Source organism: Magnolia sinica, chromosome 11, assembly GCF_029962835.1.
Source record: "Magnolia sinica isolate HGM2019 chromosome 11, MsV1, whole genome shotgun sequence".
Taxonomy (NCBI): Eukaryota; Viridiplantae; Streptophyta; class Magnoliopsida; order Magnoliales; family Magnoliaceae; genus Magnolia; species Magnolia sinica.
In genome coordinates this window covers 35,396,921-35,411,680 of record NC_080583.1, presented here as the reverse complement: position 1 = coordinate 35,411,680, position 14,760 = coordinate 35,396,921, and the positions used below count along the sequence as shown (strand labels likewise).

Below are 14,760 nucleotides of genomic sequence, written 5' to 3'. Positions count from 1 at the left end.
GTTATGCTCTGATACCAATTTCTGTCACGCCCCAAACTCAGAAACCGGGCTCACAAAATTCCCGATCGTCGAATCCGGTGTTGACAGCCTCCGTAGTACCCCATTCTCGGCTCCCAGCGTATACACGCCAGATTCCGATCATGGGATCCTACAAGAAGGATTTTCCAATGTACATTTATCTCGTAATGAGCATAACCCTCTCTCTCGATCTCCCTCTCCCTCTCCCTCTCCCTCTCCCTCTCTCAATCTCCCTCTCATTCGATCTCCCTCTCCCGATCTCAACCCTCTCTCTCGATCTCCCTCTCACTCTCCCTCCCTCTCTCGATCTCCCTCTGCCTGCAACATCCACCATCCCATGATAGTCCCCAACACATGGGGTATTTAACATTGTAGAAGCAGCAACAGCAGCTCCATATCTATCGTCCATGGTTGAATGGGGAAGACTGAAGGGAGGGAGTGAGTGCAGCAGCAGTAGCGTGTAGACTAGTACACCCAACCCCTTCTTACAGCATTTGTTGCAATATTGATAAATCCCCTATTTCCCTGCTTTAGAAAACCATGAAGGTTCTAGTTTACCATATTATCTCTTTTCGGGAAGTCTGTTTCCTCATTTGCATTTTCAAATCCCGGTTCCTCAATTGACATGACACTACCAGTGTAGGGAAAAGATAGAACTCAAACATTCAGGATAGAACAACTTTCAGCCAACTGCAAGTGACGGTTTGATTGAGAAATTACCTGTTTTAGTGCTAATTATGGTCTAAGCTTTTTATTGAAAACTATGGCCTATGACAATAGCATCTAAGGACCATTAAATAGAAAATAGAAGAATAATGTCTTTTGTAAGGTGAAGACAAGTAAAACAATATTGGAAAATCAATAATCAACACAACCAAAGCAATTTTCAGTTGAAAAGCAAAAACCAAATCCTGTTTTCTTATGTCTGTAACATCTCTGTAGTCTAAGGATGAGAATATAGGCTAATTAGTTAGAGCAGTTCTATTTATTTTTATTTGATACTTGTTTGAGACTTGACATCACACAGATGTTTGGGAAGAGAATGCATTAACTGGTTGTGATATTGGTTTTGATGGAATGTTTTTTCTTTCTTTCTTTCTTTCTTTTTTTTTTCCTTCCATCTGGCGTCCATTTATTTCATAAACTGTGGCCCATCAGACGAGGTAGATCAAAAGCTTAAGGGAGGGTGTGTCTGGCCTTCGGAAGCCAAAAGCCTTGTATTTTACAGTGGAGTTATTTAATACTCTGGCAGGACACTTGATGCACAGGCACTCAGAATTGTACACGCGCCATGCATTAACTCAAATCAAACTGACTAAGCTGTGTAAACAACTGTTTCTAAGACGTAGTCTCAAAATCAAATTCGTTGAACCATCCTAACCTCAGATTTTGTTGAAATAGGATCATTTAGATATTTTCATTTATAACCATCCAATCAATGTCAACCAATTCGATAGTCACATAACCAAATGAGTATAATGTTTAATTCATGATACATCTAGATGCGACCCGTTACTTAGATAGTTTAATTTTGAAGTACTTGTAAGCCACTTATGCAATTTCTAAGTAATTTTAAAATGCCTACGTATCATCCATCGCACTAGCCAGAGTATCGAAGTTACTTCCCTATTTTATTACATGGAAAATGGACCATCTCATCACATAACAAATACAAGCATGGGTCCTTGGTTTAGTCATCTAGTCCTTCAGCTCCTTTGTTTTTTCCGTAGCATAGTTTTTTATTTTTTATTTTTTTTTGTCACGCGTGGAGATACAAACATTGTTGCTCATTGTCAATGAGTGCATTTGTATCAGGGAAATGGCTCGATAGAATGCAGCCACTTCTGGTTCAAATCATTAGACTCTCTCTGCATGTGGACCCCGGTGTGGTGCAATGAAGGACATGATGAGGTCGATCACCGTCTCACTGAGATCTTTGGAAACAAAATTACAACTCTTTAAATAAGGATATCAAACTCAGCACGAAGATTTAGACTGACTCCAACTCAAACACCCTAAAAAATGTGACTTCAAGCTGGCAACTATATCCGATTTCATCCACTCTTGCTTCCGCTTGTGGGAAAATTGGATCTGTTTTACTCTATATGGCTGGAAATTGTCTTGGGTCTTGGTTGTGGATATACTCTGACAATGCACTTTGGGGTTGGGCTTCTAGTTTTTGTCTGCATACAATATTCATTTTTTGTCTTTTTTGCTCTGGCTCTGGTTGGTATTACAAAAATAAGAGAAACATATGCACACATAGTTCAAATTTCACTATCATTTATGCCTGTGATCTTTTTCTTGCCAGATGCCATGGTTCCAAATGTCGTATGAATGCATCATGTCACATGTTTTGTATTTATTGAAAGTACCTTTGATATGACACACTCTGATGTTTTGAAACTAGACAAGTGCCACATTTGGCAAGTGTTCAACTGGAGACATATTGAATGAAGAAGAGTGATTTTTTAATTTTTTTTTTTTTTGCTATCAAGACTTTTGCATCAACAGGTAAAATGTAGTTGTGTGGTATTTGAATTATAATTGCAACACAGGTATTTTGCTAATATAAATTTGATGTTCTTTAATGTAGGCTGCATCACTACCAAAGAATTGTGTGTACTATGATGAGATCTCTTTGGCAAAATCCAACTGAAGCTGAGCTCCATCTCTTTATTATTATTTTTTCTGTTGTCTTTTCTGAAGAATTCTCAACGTCATGCTTAATTAAAAATGATGGCTCATATATGACATTTTCAACTTGAAACAGAGCTGCTTTTGTGAAATAGATTGAGGGGTTATCTTTTACTTGATTGAACTGATTGATTACTATTTGCAGCTAAGCATATTTATCTTATTGGTAAATTGTACAAAGCACAAAGCAGTTTTCTACATATAGTTTCTTGTTTCTACTCTTCACTATATGTGGTCTTAATCTGTCGTCAATGGCATTCAAGAACTTAAAGTAGGATTCAAGCCTGAACTTGGTTCTTTGAAGTATTACAATGGTTTGTCACATGGATGTGAAATAGCTCCTTGCCAGTACAATACATATGTGCCCAATTTTGGAGTTCAGAATAATACATATGAATTTGCTCTGTTTTACAATCTTTATAATCTTTTTATGGAAATCTGGACCCATGCATTGTTGGGGAAACTGAAAAATGGTTTCAAAGACTTTTTGTTCTTCTTCTCAGGTATGAAACTTCAAGTTCTTGTTCTGTTATTTATTTATTATTTTAAATTTCTATAGTTTGCTGACATATCATGTTGTCCAACCACCAGATTTTCACAAGTGCCTTTATTGTTCATTATAGTCCTCGAAATGGTTTCCATTTTGAAGTCAATGATGAATCTTCACCTATACAGGTACCTACTTCTTATGACAGTTCTCATGTACTCATCTGGATTTTGTTATAACTGTATCTCCTCATTGCTATCATGGAACAATTGTAGGATGATCCTCGTCTATATGATGACAATGTTGAACAATGCATAAATGATTTCATTGATGCTGCTAGGACTCAAGTAAGAATTTTGTGTACTCTTCATATGAAGTGTCTTAGTGGTTTCTGATAAGAGTACAATGCAGCCCTGCATTTTATTTGGATTTGATGAACAGGCAAATGTGACACATACAAATCACATCATGTGGACAATGGGTGATGATTTTCAGTACCAATATGCTGAATCTTGGTTCAAACAAATGGACAAGTTTATCCATTATGTTAACAAGGTAACACACTAGGACAAAATTCAAACTACCCTTCAATCTTGGGTGCAAACTTGGAAGTAGTTCTATTCAACTTTAGAATATTGTTGCTTTTCTTCTTCTCTCTCTTCTTTTTTTTTTTTTAAAAAAAAAAAAAAAAAAACTATAAGAGCCAATATATGACCAAAGAATGTAGGTATAGAATAGTCATACAACAGATTAACATTACATTTGTTCTTGTTCTAACTTGGAGTTAATACAAAGAATGTAATTTTTTTTAGCAGTTGAAGTTCTGTGATATTTGGTGGAGGTATCCAGAATGGAAAATCATTGTCTACCACTGATTTTTATATAACTATTAACTTGTAGGCAGTTATCTATTTGGATGGTGATGGTTGCAAGTTAAGAAGTGGACTGGTGAAAATTGAGGAAGGTTTAACTCTTGACACGTTAATTGCTTATGATTCATGTGATCTTTGGTAAGTACATTTCTTTGACAAAGCTTCCTAGAAACCAAACTAATGATAATTGCCAACCCTTAAACTCACTGACACACATGCCCATAACAGCAAGATGACTCTCATGCACCATCTCTGCAAAGTAACACCTTTCATCCAAAGTGATGCTTTTTCTTCCACTAGGCTATTAGGCAGCAGTCTTTGAAATATAATGTGAGCAATTAGTCTTTTCTTTCAGTTTTAGCTGGCATGTACATGTACATTTTCACATACATGTCTACTTATTTGGGCTGTCTATGAAATATAATGCCAACAATTAGTATTTCATTTCAGTTTCAGCTGGTATATGCTTATTAGATGTTGTGAACAAAAGCAGAGTTCGTCATCATTGTTCTTCTATACTATGATTAGTTATTTATTTATTTATTTTAATTTTTTAGGGTGCAGCTACATGCAGAAAGAAAGAGAGTTGGGTTTCAATAGTGTGCAACAATGCCCACTTTCTCCTATGTTGTGGCCCACTCGAGCTTTAGATCTGCCTTATTTTTTGGGCTGAGACTGTAACATAAACTGGATGTGATGCAGTCATCATAGTGGGGCTCACAGTGTCTTTGTTGCACGGCCCCCTCATACCATGCTCATGTGTGGGCTACACACAGAAGAAGAGAAGTGGGAAAGGGCTACTCTCATCAATGAATTGAAAGGACAAGCTACCCTTCAGTTGAAGGGTCAGCCAAAATATGTGTGTGTGTGTGTGTGTGTGTGTGTGTGTGTGTGTGATCCCCATCAAATGGATATATAGCTATGCATTTTGGCTTAATGTAGACAATTGCTGTATTTCTTTTCTGTTTATTTGCTGGAGACATAGAATGGTTAGAATCTTTAGATTCTGTGAAATTTTTATGCAAACATCAAATGGATATAGAGCTATGCCTTCGCAGGCTCGGTTGGATAGGAAATGTATCTTTGATCTTTGAAGTTCACACCAATTTTCATTTGTGTAAATGTATCAAACAGAGAGACTTGTTTTGTGCCAGTGATGAATGTCTCTGTACAAGACCCATGTCAGCAGGTGAATTGTAGCATCTAAGAAGGCTTCACTCTTCCTTTTTATTTTATTTTATTGTAAATGCATGGTTTGCTTCTCTATATTTAGAGTGTTATTTTATAGTTAACGACACTGCCAACTTGTTTCCGTGGCATTGATGCTGTTAATCTTTCAATAGCAAGGAAAATGTTGATCCAGAATATATTTCCACTTCACTTTCTTGGCTCGCTTTTTTGAAATTTGATCCAACTTTATCCAGGTCGTCAACGTTCCAGAGAAGGGAGGTCGTAAGCATCCTCGAAGTGACAATATTCAGGTATTTCTGCACCAATGTTACGAAATAAGTGTGAATGATCCTGTGCTGCACTAGATATGGTAGCTCTACTGCCAGGTTTTTAACAAACAGACTTATGAATCTCTTATTTAGATATTTTTAGATAGATTATAATTTTTTTTTGGAAATACAATTAATTTTAATCTGGAAATTATAGCAAATGGACCAATAAAACCTATAAGTAATTTAAGGGATTTGTGTCTTTGTGGCAATCAGTGTTTCAAAAATGCAGCCTGAAAAATAAAAATAAAAAATCAGTTCTCTTTCCAAATAAAAAAGCTCAAGATATTTTCATTAAGCTTCTGAAGACATTTCAACTTGGCAGGGGATGTTCATGTCATCAATGACAAAGTTGCTTAAAAACAAGAAGGTTTCACCAGATTCCATAAACTCCATTCTTTTGGCAGGAATTAATTTTCAAAGATCTAGCTTTTATTTTTCAAGTTTTTTTTTTTCTTTTTTTGCTTTTTCTTTTTCTTTTATTTTTGGTGGGAATTGAAGCTGCTTTCATAGTTTCAAGGCAGCAGCAAGACAGTGGTATTACTCCCCGACTTGCTGATGTAGACATTCAAGAGCATGCGTTCTTAGAGGAAAGATTGCTCCCTGAAGGTAGATAAATTACTTGAAAGGCATAAATGGATTGCAGCTGAGAATATAAAACCCAATGGATTGCGGTTGAGAATATAGAGCCTATATCCAAAGTCTGGTTGGACTGATCCATATATTTGTATAGAGCCTATATCCAACACAGCTTTGTATGTTAAAGTTAACATTCAATGTGGGGCCCAATAGGCTGAACATATCAAGTCTGAGATATTAACTGTTATGCTTATTACAATTAATCAAATGGGTTTTATGTGCTATGCTTATGTTCAGGGAATTGATCTGCCATTGTATTTTACTGTTTGGTTGTGTATCGCTCCATTTACTTTCTTGTTCATACTCAAAATTTTACAATGCCAAACAGCTTGTTAGTTAGGTACATAAAAGGCCATCACATTGTGGAGCTCTTCATCTGCTTGACGGACTTCATTGAACTGAGTATGTCTTAATTTTCCTTTCCTAATTCTACTGTTGTTCCAAAAAGGCAAAAAGGCCATTCATCAGCTGGGATTTATTTTGAACGTGCTGGCCCAAGATGCAGGGTGGTAGGCAAGATATGTATTCTAAATGTAAGCTATTGGTGGTTATTATTATTATTATTATTATTATTTTTCTTTAAGAGTTCTAGATTAATTTTGTTGTTCTTTGCAACAATGTGATTGCACAGCCCATTCAATTTCTTAGTTAACTTTTGCTATTTTTAGGTGAAGGCATCAGACCATTCTTCTAATGTAAATTCAAGAACTTTTTCTGCTGAACATTCAATAGCATGATAATCATGTCTTGATTTCAATGTCAGGATCTTTGGCTTTATGCTGCATTTGTTTAGATTGATTAATGCTTTTGCTTATCCATGAATTAACTTTCATCACTTACAGTAACTATAGTATTTTGGTATTTTCTCTTTATTGTTGTTTCAGTAACTATAGTATTTTGCTTTATGCTGCATTTGTTTAGACTGATTATGTATTTTCTCTTCTCAGGCTGCTTGGGTATTGTTGACAATGATGTCGTCGAGCTAAATTATCTACAACGACAGGTGTGTATATGAATTATGCTTTTTACTTGCAACTTCACTTTCAATTCTACTTCTTTTAAATCATTAATAGATTTCATTGATGGAAGTGAGAGCCAACCTTATTGCTATTGACTCTAGGAATTTTTACTTCTGCAAGAAGTTGCTCGAATCATTTGCGTCCTCTTCTGTATAAAGAGATGAATGTTATAAGTAGCCAATTCTACTTTCGATTTTTTTAAAAAGGATTTTGGATGTCATAATTATGTTTATAAGTAGCTTTTCATCAATGTTTTACAAGGAGCTGTGCTGGTTAAAAGTTTGGCTGCCAAGGAACCATCTGCATGCTGGAATTTCTCACTATCTTTTTAACGAATTCTACCCTCTCCTTATTCCCATTCTCCGCTTCCTCTTCTGTGTAGAGAGAGATGGCTTGGAGGTGCCTTCTCACGCAGGTCAGATTCACCATCTGAATAGCTTTATTTTTTTGAATCTGTTCAATGGTTTTTTTTTCTTCGTCGTCTTGAATCTCAAACCCTTTTCTTCTTGTTGCCGGTTCGCCCTATTCCCTTTTTTTAAAAGATTTTTTTTTTTTTTTTAGGTTTCAAGGATTTCTACAATTTTCTCCCGAAATCCCCTTCTTTCCATCGTCGACAGATTTTTCTTTCAATTTTCTGTATTTCTGCTTTATTCAAATGGATGGATTTTCAAGGTTTTCTGATGTTTGGTTCTTACATCGGTTCTCTTGTTAGTCTTTATGCTTCAAGAATCTATTTTTTTCCTTTATTATTTATTTATTTTTGGAAATGAGTGTTGATGCAATCTGGACTTGCCGTTTTTGGTCTTATTTGGATTCTATTCGATCAGTTGTGATCTTGTCTAGAGCATTGTTTGTTTGAATTTCTCTTTCTTGATTAAGAAAGTTGTTTTGATGAAAGCATTGATGGTCTGGATTTGAAAAAAGAAAGTTGAAAGATGTGAATCTGGGATCATATGCTCAATTAGAGAGCCTGTTGATTGGATGTATGGAGAAAATTGGCAGTTTAAAAGAATTGATCAACACATGGCCCACTGTTGAGCAAATATGCCTAGTTTTTGGGCCATGGCTTATACATGGTGGGTCACTGGAAAGAATTCAATAGAACAAGCATCCTTTCTTCAACAGCATTATGAAATCTAAACATTTCGTTCGAGAAGATTGTTCTATAGGCTGCCGTACTGCTGTAAAGGGTGTTTTCGTTGTGTTAGAATGTACAAGTGAGTTGAATTGTGCATCCACAAATTTTAATGATGTTTGCTGGTATTCATAATGTCAAAGTAGCCCCTGGTGTTCCTTTCGGGTCCAACATGATGGTAGCCCAACTTGGATTTGGAGTCCATACCCTTGATGTGAATATGATGGAAGGAAATCACAATTGGTTCCTTTTGATTTTGTTAGACTGATAATTGCAGTTCAGTTCAATAGTGCATCCAAACACACCCTTAATCATGTATGCAGTTCCATTAGTTTCACATGGGGCATTCTCATGTGGATTTATCGACTTAGTGTATTTGGTAGGTTTGGGAATTTGTTTTATTTCATTGTAAATTTAATCCTTTTTGTACTACAACAGGTTGCAAGACAACAACGATGGGACATGCCACATTTGAGTGGACTGATTTGTGGGGGATGGATGAGAAGACATTGAAGAGGAGGATTTGTAGCGGATGTTATATCTGAAGGCAGTGATCATTCTAGAAAAGAGCAAGGAATTGTTGGATTATAGAAGCTTGGAAATAAAATGTTGTGTTGAAATTGGAAATTGGAATTGAAATTGAAATGTATACTAGAAAAGAAGGAAAAGATTATAATGTGTGTGAATCATTCTATTGTCTTTTTCTTCTATTTGTGTAATTATCTAGCATATAATACAAGTAGATTACATACCCCACTCTCTCTCTCATACAATGAACGAAGGGGTTTAAAATTGTTCTTAAAATTCCGTCATAAAATCTGATAGTTGGCAACATTAATAAGCATTCAAAACTGTTTCTAAAATTGTGCCTAAATGTGACCTTTGACATCAGAACGGTTTAAAACCGTTCCTAAAATTCCGTTTCTAACAATTGAAATGGTACCCAAAACGGTTCCGAACCGTTCTTGTTTTTCTGCGACGCCTCATTTAGGAACGGTTTAAAACCGCTCCCGAAGCATTTAGGAACAGTTTTAAACCGTTCCTGAATGATGATTTTGGTGTAGTGACACGTGATTATTGTAATGGGTGTGAAGAGTCGGGTTCTGGTTAGAATTTTCGTGCGGACCCGATGGATGGTTCAGATCATTGATCCAATCTCAGATGGTGAGCCCACATTTAAACGGACGGACGTCTGGCTTCAAACGCGGGTGCAGCGGGAAAATGGGTAAAAATCTTATTTTTTTGGTTTCTAACGGGTTGGCTTTGGTTTGACTAGGGGCGAGGTCTCATGTATTGTGGGAGCACACTATTCGTGTATCCGGGAGGTTTAAAAGTGGGGTCCAGGTGGTGATCAGAGCAAATCCACACCGTTCATTTGTTTTGGAAGGCTCAATTAGAGCATTTGATCAACTATCAGGCATATTCAAAGCTCAGGTGGGTCATATCAAGTGTTTTGAGTGTTTTTCAAAGGTCGATATGTTCCAAGTCTGATTCCCACTAGAGTACAAGGTTTTCGGGATTTGTTTAAAGGATAATTAGCAATGGATTTAGTGATCGAATGACTTGATTATAATAGTCAATGTTGGATTTCCATATTGAGTGATGTGAGCCTAACCATAGATGGATTTGATGATACACGCCAGCAGTTCCATGATGATTGCATTAATTCAGGGGTACTTTGAGTACAAAATTAGGGGTTTTAAACGGTATGTTAAGTGATCCAATAACTGGATGGCTTGGTCATCGACATTAGAGTTTTCTAGTTTGATCTGAGTTAGAATTCGTAGCTGATAATCTGGTTTACTTAAAGTGTTCAGGTGATGATTGAGTGTGGATCATAAATCTTAGTTATTGTGGCTTGATAAGCGGCGGGTTTGATGATCAAGGGTTTGTTGTTTAACGATGGATGATTTATTCCACTTATCGAGAAGATAGAGATCCTAGATGACGTGTTAGTCTTACTTGAATTCAATGGAGGGATGATCCAATCTATGGATGACGATTGCTGGTTGGGACATCAGGTTGATGTACTCTTCGGTTGAAAGGTCAAGGGCTAGCTCGAAGTACCTTGCAGGTACGTTGTGGTTGTCATAGCCTAAATCTAATGGTCAAGATGGTTAGATTGAGGGTAGTTGGATGGAGGTGTGTGGTTCAAATTACATGTGTTCTCACACATGTATAAAATTATTTAGATCTTTATAGTACACCCGAGTGTAGAAATTATGGGGTGTTACACCTGCCAATCACTGGTAGGTCGCTCAGGTCCTCATGCCCCGCGCACTCAGTGTCTGCCCACGTGCACCCACCCACATGTGATCATAATAATGGAGCGTCGTAATATCCCCCACCGAGGACAAAGCTGAGTCTAAGTACAATAAGTGGCTTCCTTAACCTCTCTATCCTACAATAAACTGGACTTCCCTATAGGGCTTAATATATATACAAGGTAGGCTCCAAGGTGTAGGTACCATGATGCTGTGCTTTCACATACTCATAATCGGTATCGATAATCGGCATCGATAATCGACCTATACAATTGGCCTCGACAATCGGAATCAGCCTCGATAATCGGAATCGGCCTGGACAATCGGAATCGGCCTTGATGATCGAAATTGGCTTCGACAATCGGAATCAGTAATCAGCCTAACAAAGTGCCTAAGGGAAGGTCATAATGTGGACATTTAAACATCATCGCCCGTCAATGTGGACATTCAACCAACATTGCTTCCAAGGAGTGGCCCACATAGAGCCGACCATATGGTGGGCCCATGGCCTCACACAAGGGCCAAAATTACATCACAATGAGCCGCTTGTATACATCACCATACACATCGCAATGAGCCGTATACATGTGCCGAAAATACATCACAATGGGCCTCATCCATGGGCCAGAAATACATCATAATGGGCAGTACACACGGGCTGAAAATGCATCATAGTGGGCCTCGACACATGGGCCATAAATACATCACATTAGGCCTTGCCCATGAGCCTCGAATACATCACAACGGACCTCGCCCATGCGTCTCGAATACATCACAATGGGCCACAACCCATGGGCTGCAAATACACAGTAGGTGGGCCCTACACATGAGCCTAATACAATCAAGTGGGCCTCATACCTGGGCCTTAAATATATCTCAATGGGCCTCAACCTGAAAAGGCCAAGCTATATGTCCTAGAGGGGGGGTGAATAGGACAATGCCAAATAAAAACTTATAACAACGGAATAATAAAGAAAATGATAGCCAAATTAAATAATAATGCAGGAAAGAAAAATAACCTCAAAATTCAGATCTTGAGAGGTTGATACAAAGGTTATTCTAAGGACAACCTTACACCAAAACAGATTTTATGGTAGGACAACCTTATTTCTAGAAAGGTCTTTGTATCAAGTCTCAAATCGAAGAGGAATACAAAAACAAATATGAACTGAATTGAAATAACTTGTAATTAAAGATGTATTGTTCTAGGGACAGCCATACACCATAAAAATGGCAGGGCAACCTTGCTGGAACAACTTTCAAAATGAAATTGAAAAACAAGCTTATAAAGGAATAGCAGAAAGTAAATTCTAAGCTATTACAACATTCTCACAAAGCTTGAAATAATTACAACATTCACCACCATACATACATCTCACAAAAAGAATAAAAACAATTAAAAGAATAAATCAATCAACCACAACTCAAAGGATTTATAGTGGTTCGCCTGTGTGTTCACTAACTGTTATCCAACAGCCACACAAAAAGCTACTCCACTCCTAATATCCTCACACAGGGGATATTAGCGTTCACTAACGAATAGGTTTTCCCAGTTCACCCAAAACCCTTACAATTGTATCTTTATATGTAGGCTTACACAATTAAAAAAACCCCACTTATGAGTTTTCCTGGCTTTCCTCAGATAACCAAAATAACAAGATTTTTTCGGCAAATCTTGAAAGAAACCAAAATAATAGAAAGGAATTTACAATATGTAAAATACCTGAATATCTTCTTCGTAGCAGCCCGGTAGAACCAAATCAAAGTAGATGATTGAATGTCCAAGTTCAATGTCCAGTACTCGATTACAATGGTTCTAGTTCTAATAGATTTTAAATTAAACCAAATAGGGCTTGCCTTAATTGATTTTGATTCCAAAGAAAGGGAATAACAATTCCTCTTTTCAAATCAGATTGGAATATACGAAACAAAATCAATTAAAATAAAGCTAAGGAAAGAAGATATTAAATAAGCACACTTAGCTTAGATGGAGCACAAAATTATCGCTCTGAAGTTCGACGAAGATTGGCTTGAATCCTATAATTAAATCGATGCTTTCTTCTAAGATTCGAGCTCTATTGAGAGGTGAGACGATCAGGTCGTCGACTGGTCTAGAGTGCTCTCCGACTAGTCGAAGCTCTAATGAGATATTTGAAAAATCCGGCGGGATTTGCTTTGACCGTTCTACGATTGGTCGTAGCTCCTACGACCGGTCGTAGGTCACCTTCGACGAGTCGTAGGTCCTGCAAAGGTTCGTTGGACTTTGAGTCGTAGATTCTACGACGGGTCGAAGATGCAGAAACACTGTTCCTACGACTCGACAGATTCCGTGCTAGTCGAAGGCTAAAAGATTTTATCCGGAATTTGTAACAAACTTACGATCGTCGAGGAATTTCTTAGATCGGTCGAAGTAAGTCTAGGACTAGTCGAAGCAGACCTAAGACTGGTCGAAGAACAGACCAATCACATGTAAAATAACATTCGGTTTATGTATCCGAAATGACCTACTTCTAAGGTCATCCTATTGTCAAACAAACCTCAATCATGAAGTATGGACATTGAAACAAGAGACCATGAAGAATGAGCCTTGAAGTCTTGATGTAGATTAAACCTTGAAGTAGCTCAATCATGAAAGTGGCTTGAGTTTCAGCTTGAGTCTTGAGTTCAGCTTGAGTCTTGCCTTGTACTTTCTTTTTCTTTTCAGCTTGAGTCTTGTGAGCAGTTCTTGCATTCAAGAGTCTTGTCTTGTGATCAGTTCTTTCATTCAAGATCTTGAGTCTTGTACGTGAGAGCTTTGCTTGATGTGAGCTTAGCTTGTTCATGTATGTTGATCCTTGAGAGAGCTTCACTTATGCAAGTTATATATAACAGAGTATAATAGTGATTTTGGCACTACAAATTTGACAACAAACAGGGATATAAACTATAGCACTTACACAACCCATGGGCCCCAAATACATCTCAATGGGCCTCAACCCATGGGCCTCGAATACATCACAATGGACCTTGCCCATAGGCCACGGATACTTCACAACGGGCCTAATACACATCACATGGGCCGTATTACATGGGCCTTATATATAACAAGTGGGTCGCATCACAAGGACCACATATACATCATATCGGGTAGGAAATACGTCACAGTGGGCCACGACATATGGGCCGAAAATACATTATAATGGGCCGCAACAATGGGCCGGAAATACATCACAATGGGCCGCAACAATGGGCCAATACACATCACATCGGGCCTCACTCAAATGGGCTGGAAATATATCACAATGGGCCACGTCTCATGGACCGAAAAATACATCACAATGGGCCACGTTCCATGGGCCGAAAAATACATCACAATGGGCCACAACCCATGTGCCTCAATACATCAAGTGGGTCGCATCAATGGGCTACACCAATGGGCCTCATATACATCAAGTGGGCCACATCAATGGGCTGTATCACATGGGCCTCTACCAGATGGACAACTAGTATATACAATGCATATATCATGGTAGACTCCATCGTTGATGGCCAGCAAGAACGAAACACTTACATCATACGGCCCCATGCCCTGGTGTAAATATACAACATATACCTCGAGATGGGCCTCAAAGGCACCGTCCAGATGGATGGTGCACAAGTAAAATACATACATCATGGTGCATTCCACAGCACTGTATCATCTAGATGGACGGTGCACATATAGAATATATATATATATATATAAAGGTGGCTTTCCACACACATGGCCCACCAGAGGGTTGCATTTGCCTTGGTTTGGAATGGTGTGGATACACCACACGTGCCCAACAGGTGGGGTCATGATTTGGCTAGTGTAGGCTAGAGCATGCATCATGCATGGGACCCACAAAACTGGCAGATGTCAACTACAGCAGCTTATCGCTGCGTGAGGTATCCCAGCCAATCCGTATCCACTGTCCATGGATTGGATGGTGCGGATGTAACATATGATATTAAGGTGGGCCCCACACGCCCAGAAATCAGATGGATGGCTGGATTTACAACACATACATCAAGGAAGGCCCCACCCAGCAAAATGTTTTGATGGACGGTTGGATGGAACAGATGAACGACGTGGATGTAAAATACATACACCATGGTAGGCCACGTGG

General features: G+C 38.1%; 1 protein-coding gene across 7 annotated transcripts; it reads left to right on the top strand.

Annotated features, from left to right (window-relative positions):
- The first annotated feature begins 2,698 nt into the window (after nt 1-2,698).
- Nucleotides 2,699-8,021, top strand: LOC131219026 (alpha-mannosidase-like). Of its 7 annotated transcripts, none has more exons than XM_058213990.1 (9): nt 2,910-3,390; nt 3,478-3,549; nt 3,644-3,757; nt 4,103-4,212; nt 4,303-4,333; nt 5,209-5,263; nt 5,515-5,555; nt 7,160-7,215; nt 7,493-8,021. In XM_058213990.1, the coding sequence occupies exons 1-8, from the start codon at nt 3,289-3,291 to the stop codon at nt 7,196-7,198; spliced, it is 564 nt and encodes a 187-aa protein (XP_058069973.1). In that variant the 5' UTR covers nt 2,910-3,288; the 3' UTR covers nt 7,199-7,215; nt 7,493-8,021. The 7 variants fall into 7 exon arrangements, 5 of the variants coding, with proteins under 5 accessions (XP_058069971.1, XP_058069975.1, XP_058069973.1 ...); XM_058213989.1 differs by having other exon boundaries at nt 2,912-3,390; nt 7,160-7,219; nt 7,496-8,019; XR_009157967.1 differs by having other exon boundaries at nt 2,922-3,390; nt 5,499-5,555; nt 7,160-7,219; nt 7,496-8,019.
- The last annotated feature ends 6,739 nt before the right edge of the window (nt 8,022-14,760 follow it).

What these genes read in the sequence shown, in the direction of transcription:
- LOC131219026 (XM_058213988.1), top strand. Translation starts at nt 3,289, where the DNA reads ATGTTGTCCAACCACCAGATTTTCACAAGTGCCTTTATTGTTCATTAT. An exon ending in ATGAATCTTCACCTATACAG is followed by an intron (nt 3,391 to 3,477) that starts GTACCTACTTCT and finishes GAACAATTGTAG; the next exon opens with GATGATCCTCGTCTATATGA. An exon ending in TTATCCATTATGTTAACAAG is followed by an intron (nt 3,758 to 4,102) that starts GTAACACACTAG and finishes ATTAACTTGTAG; the next exon opens with GCAGTTATCTATTTGGATGG.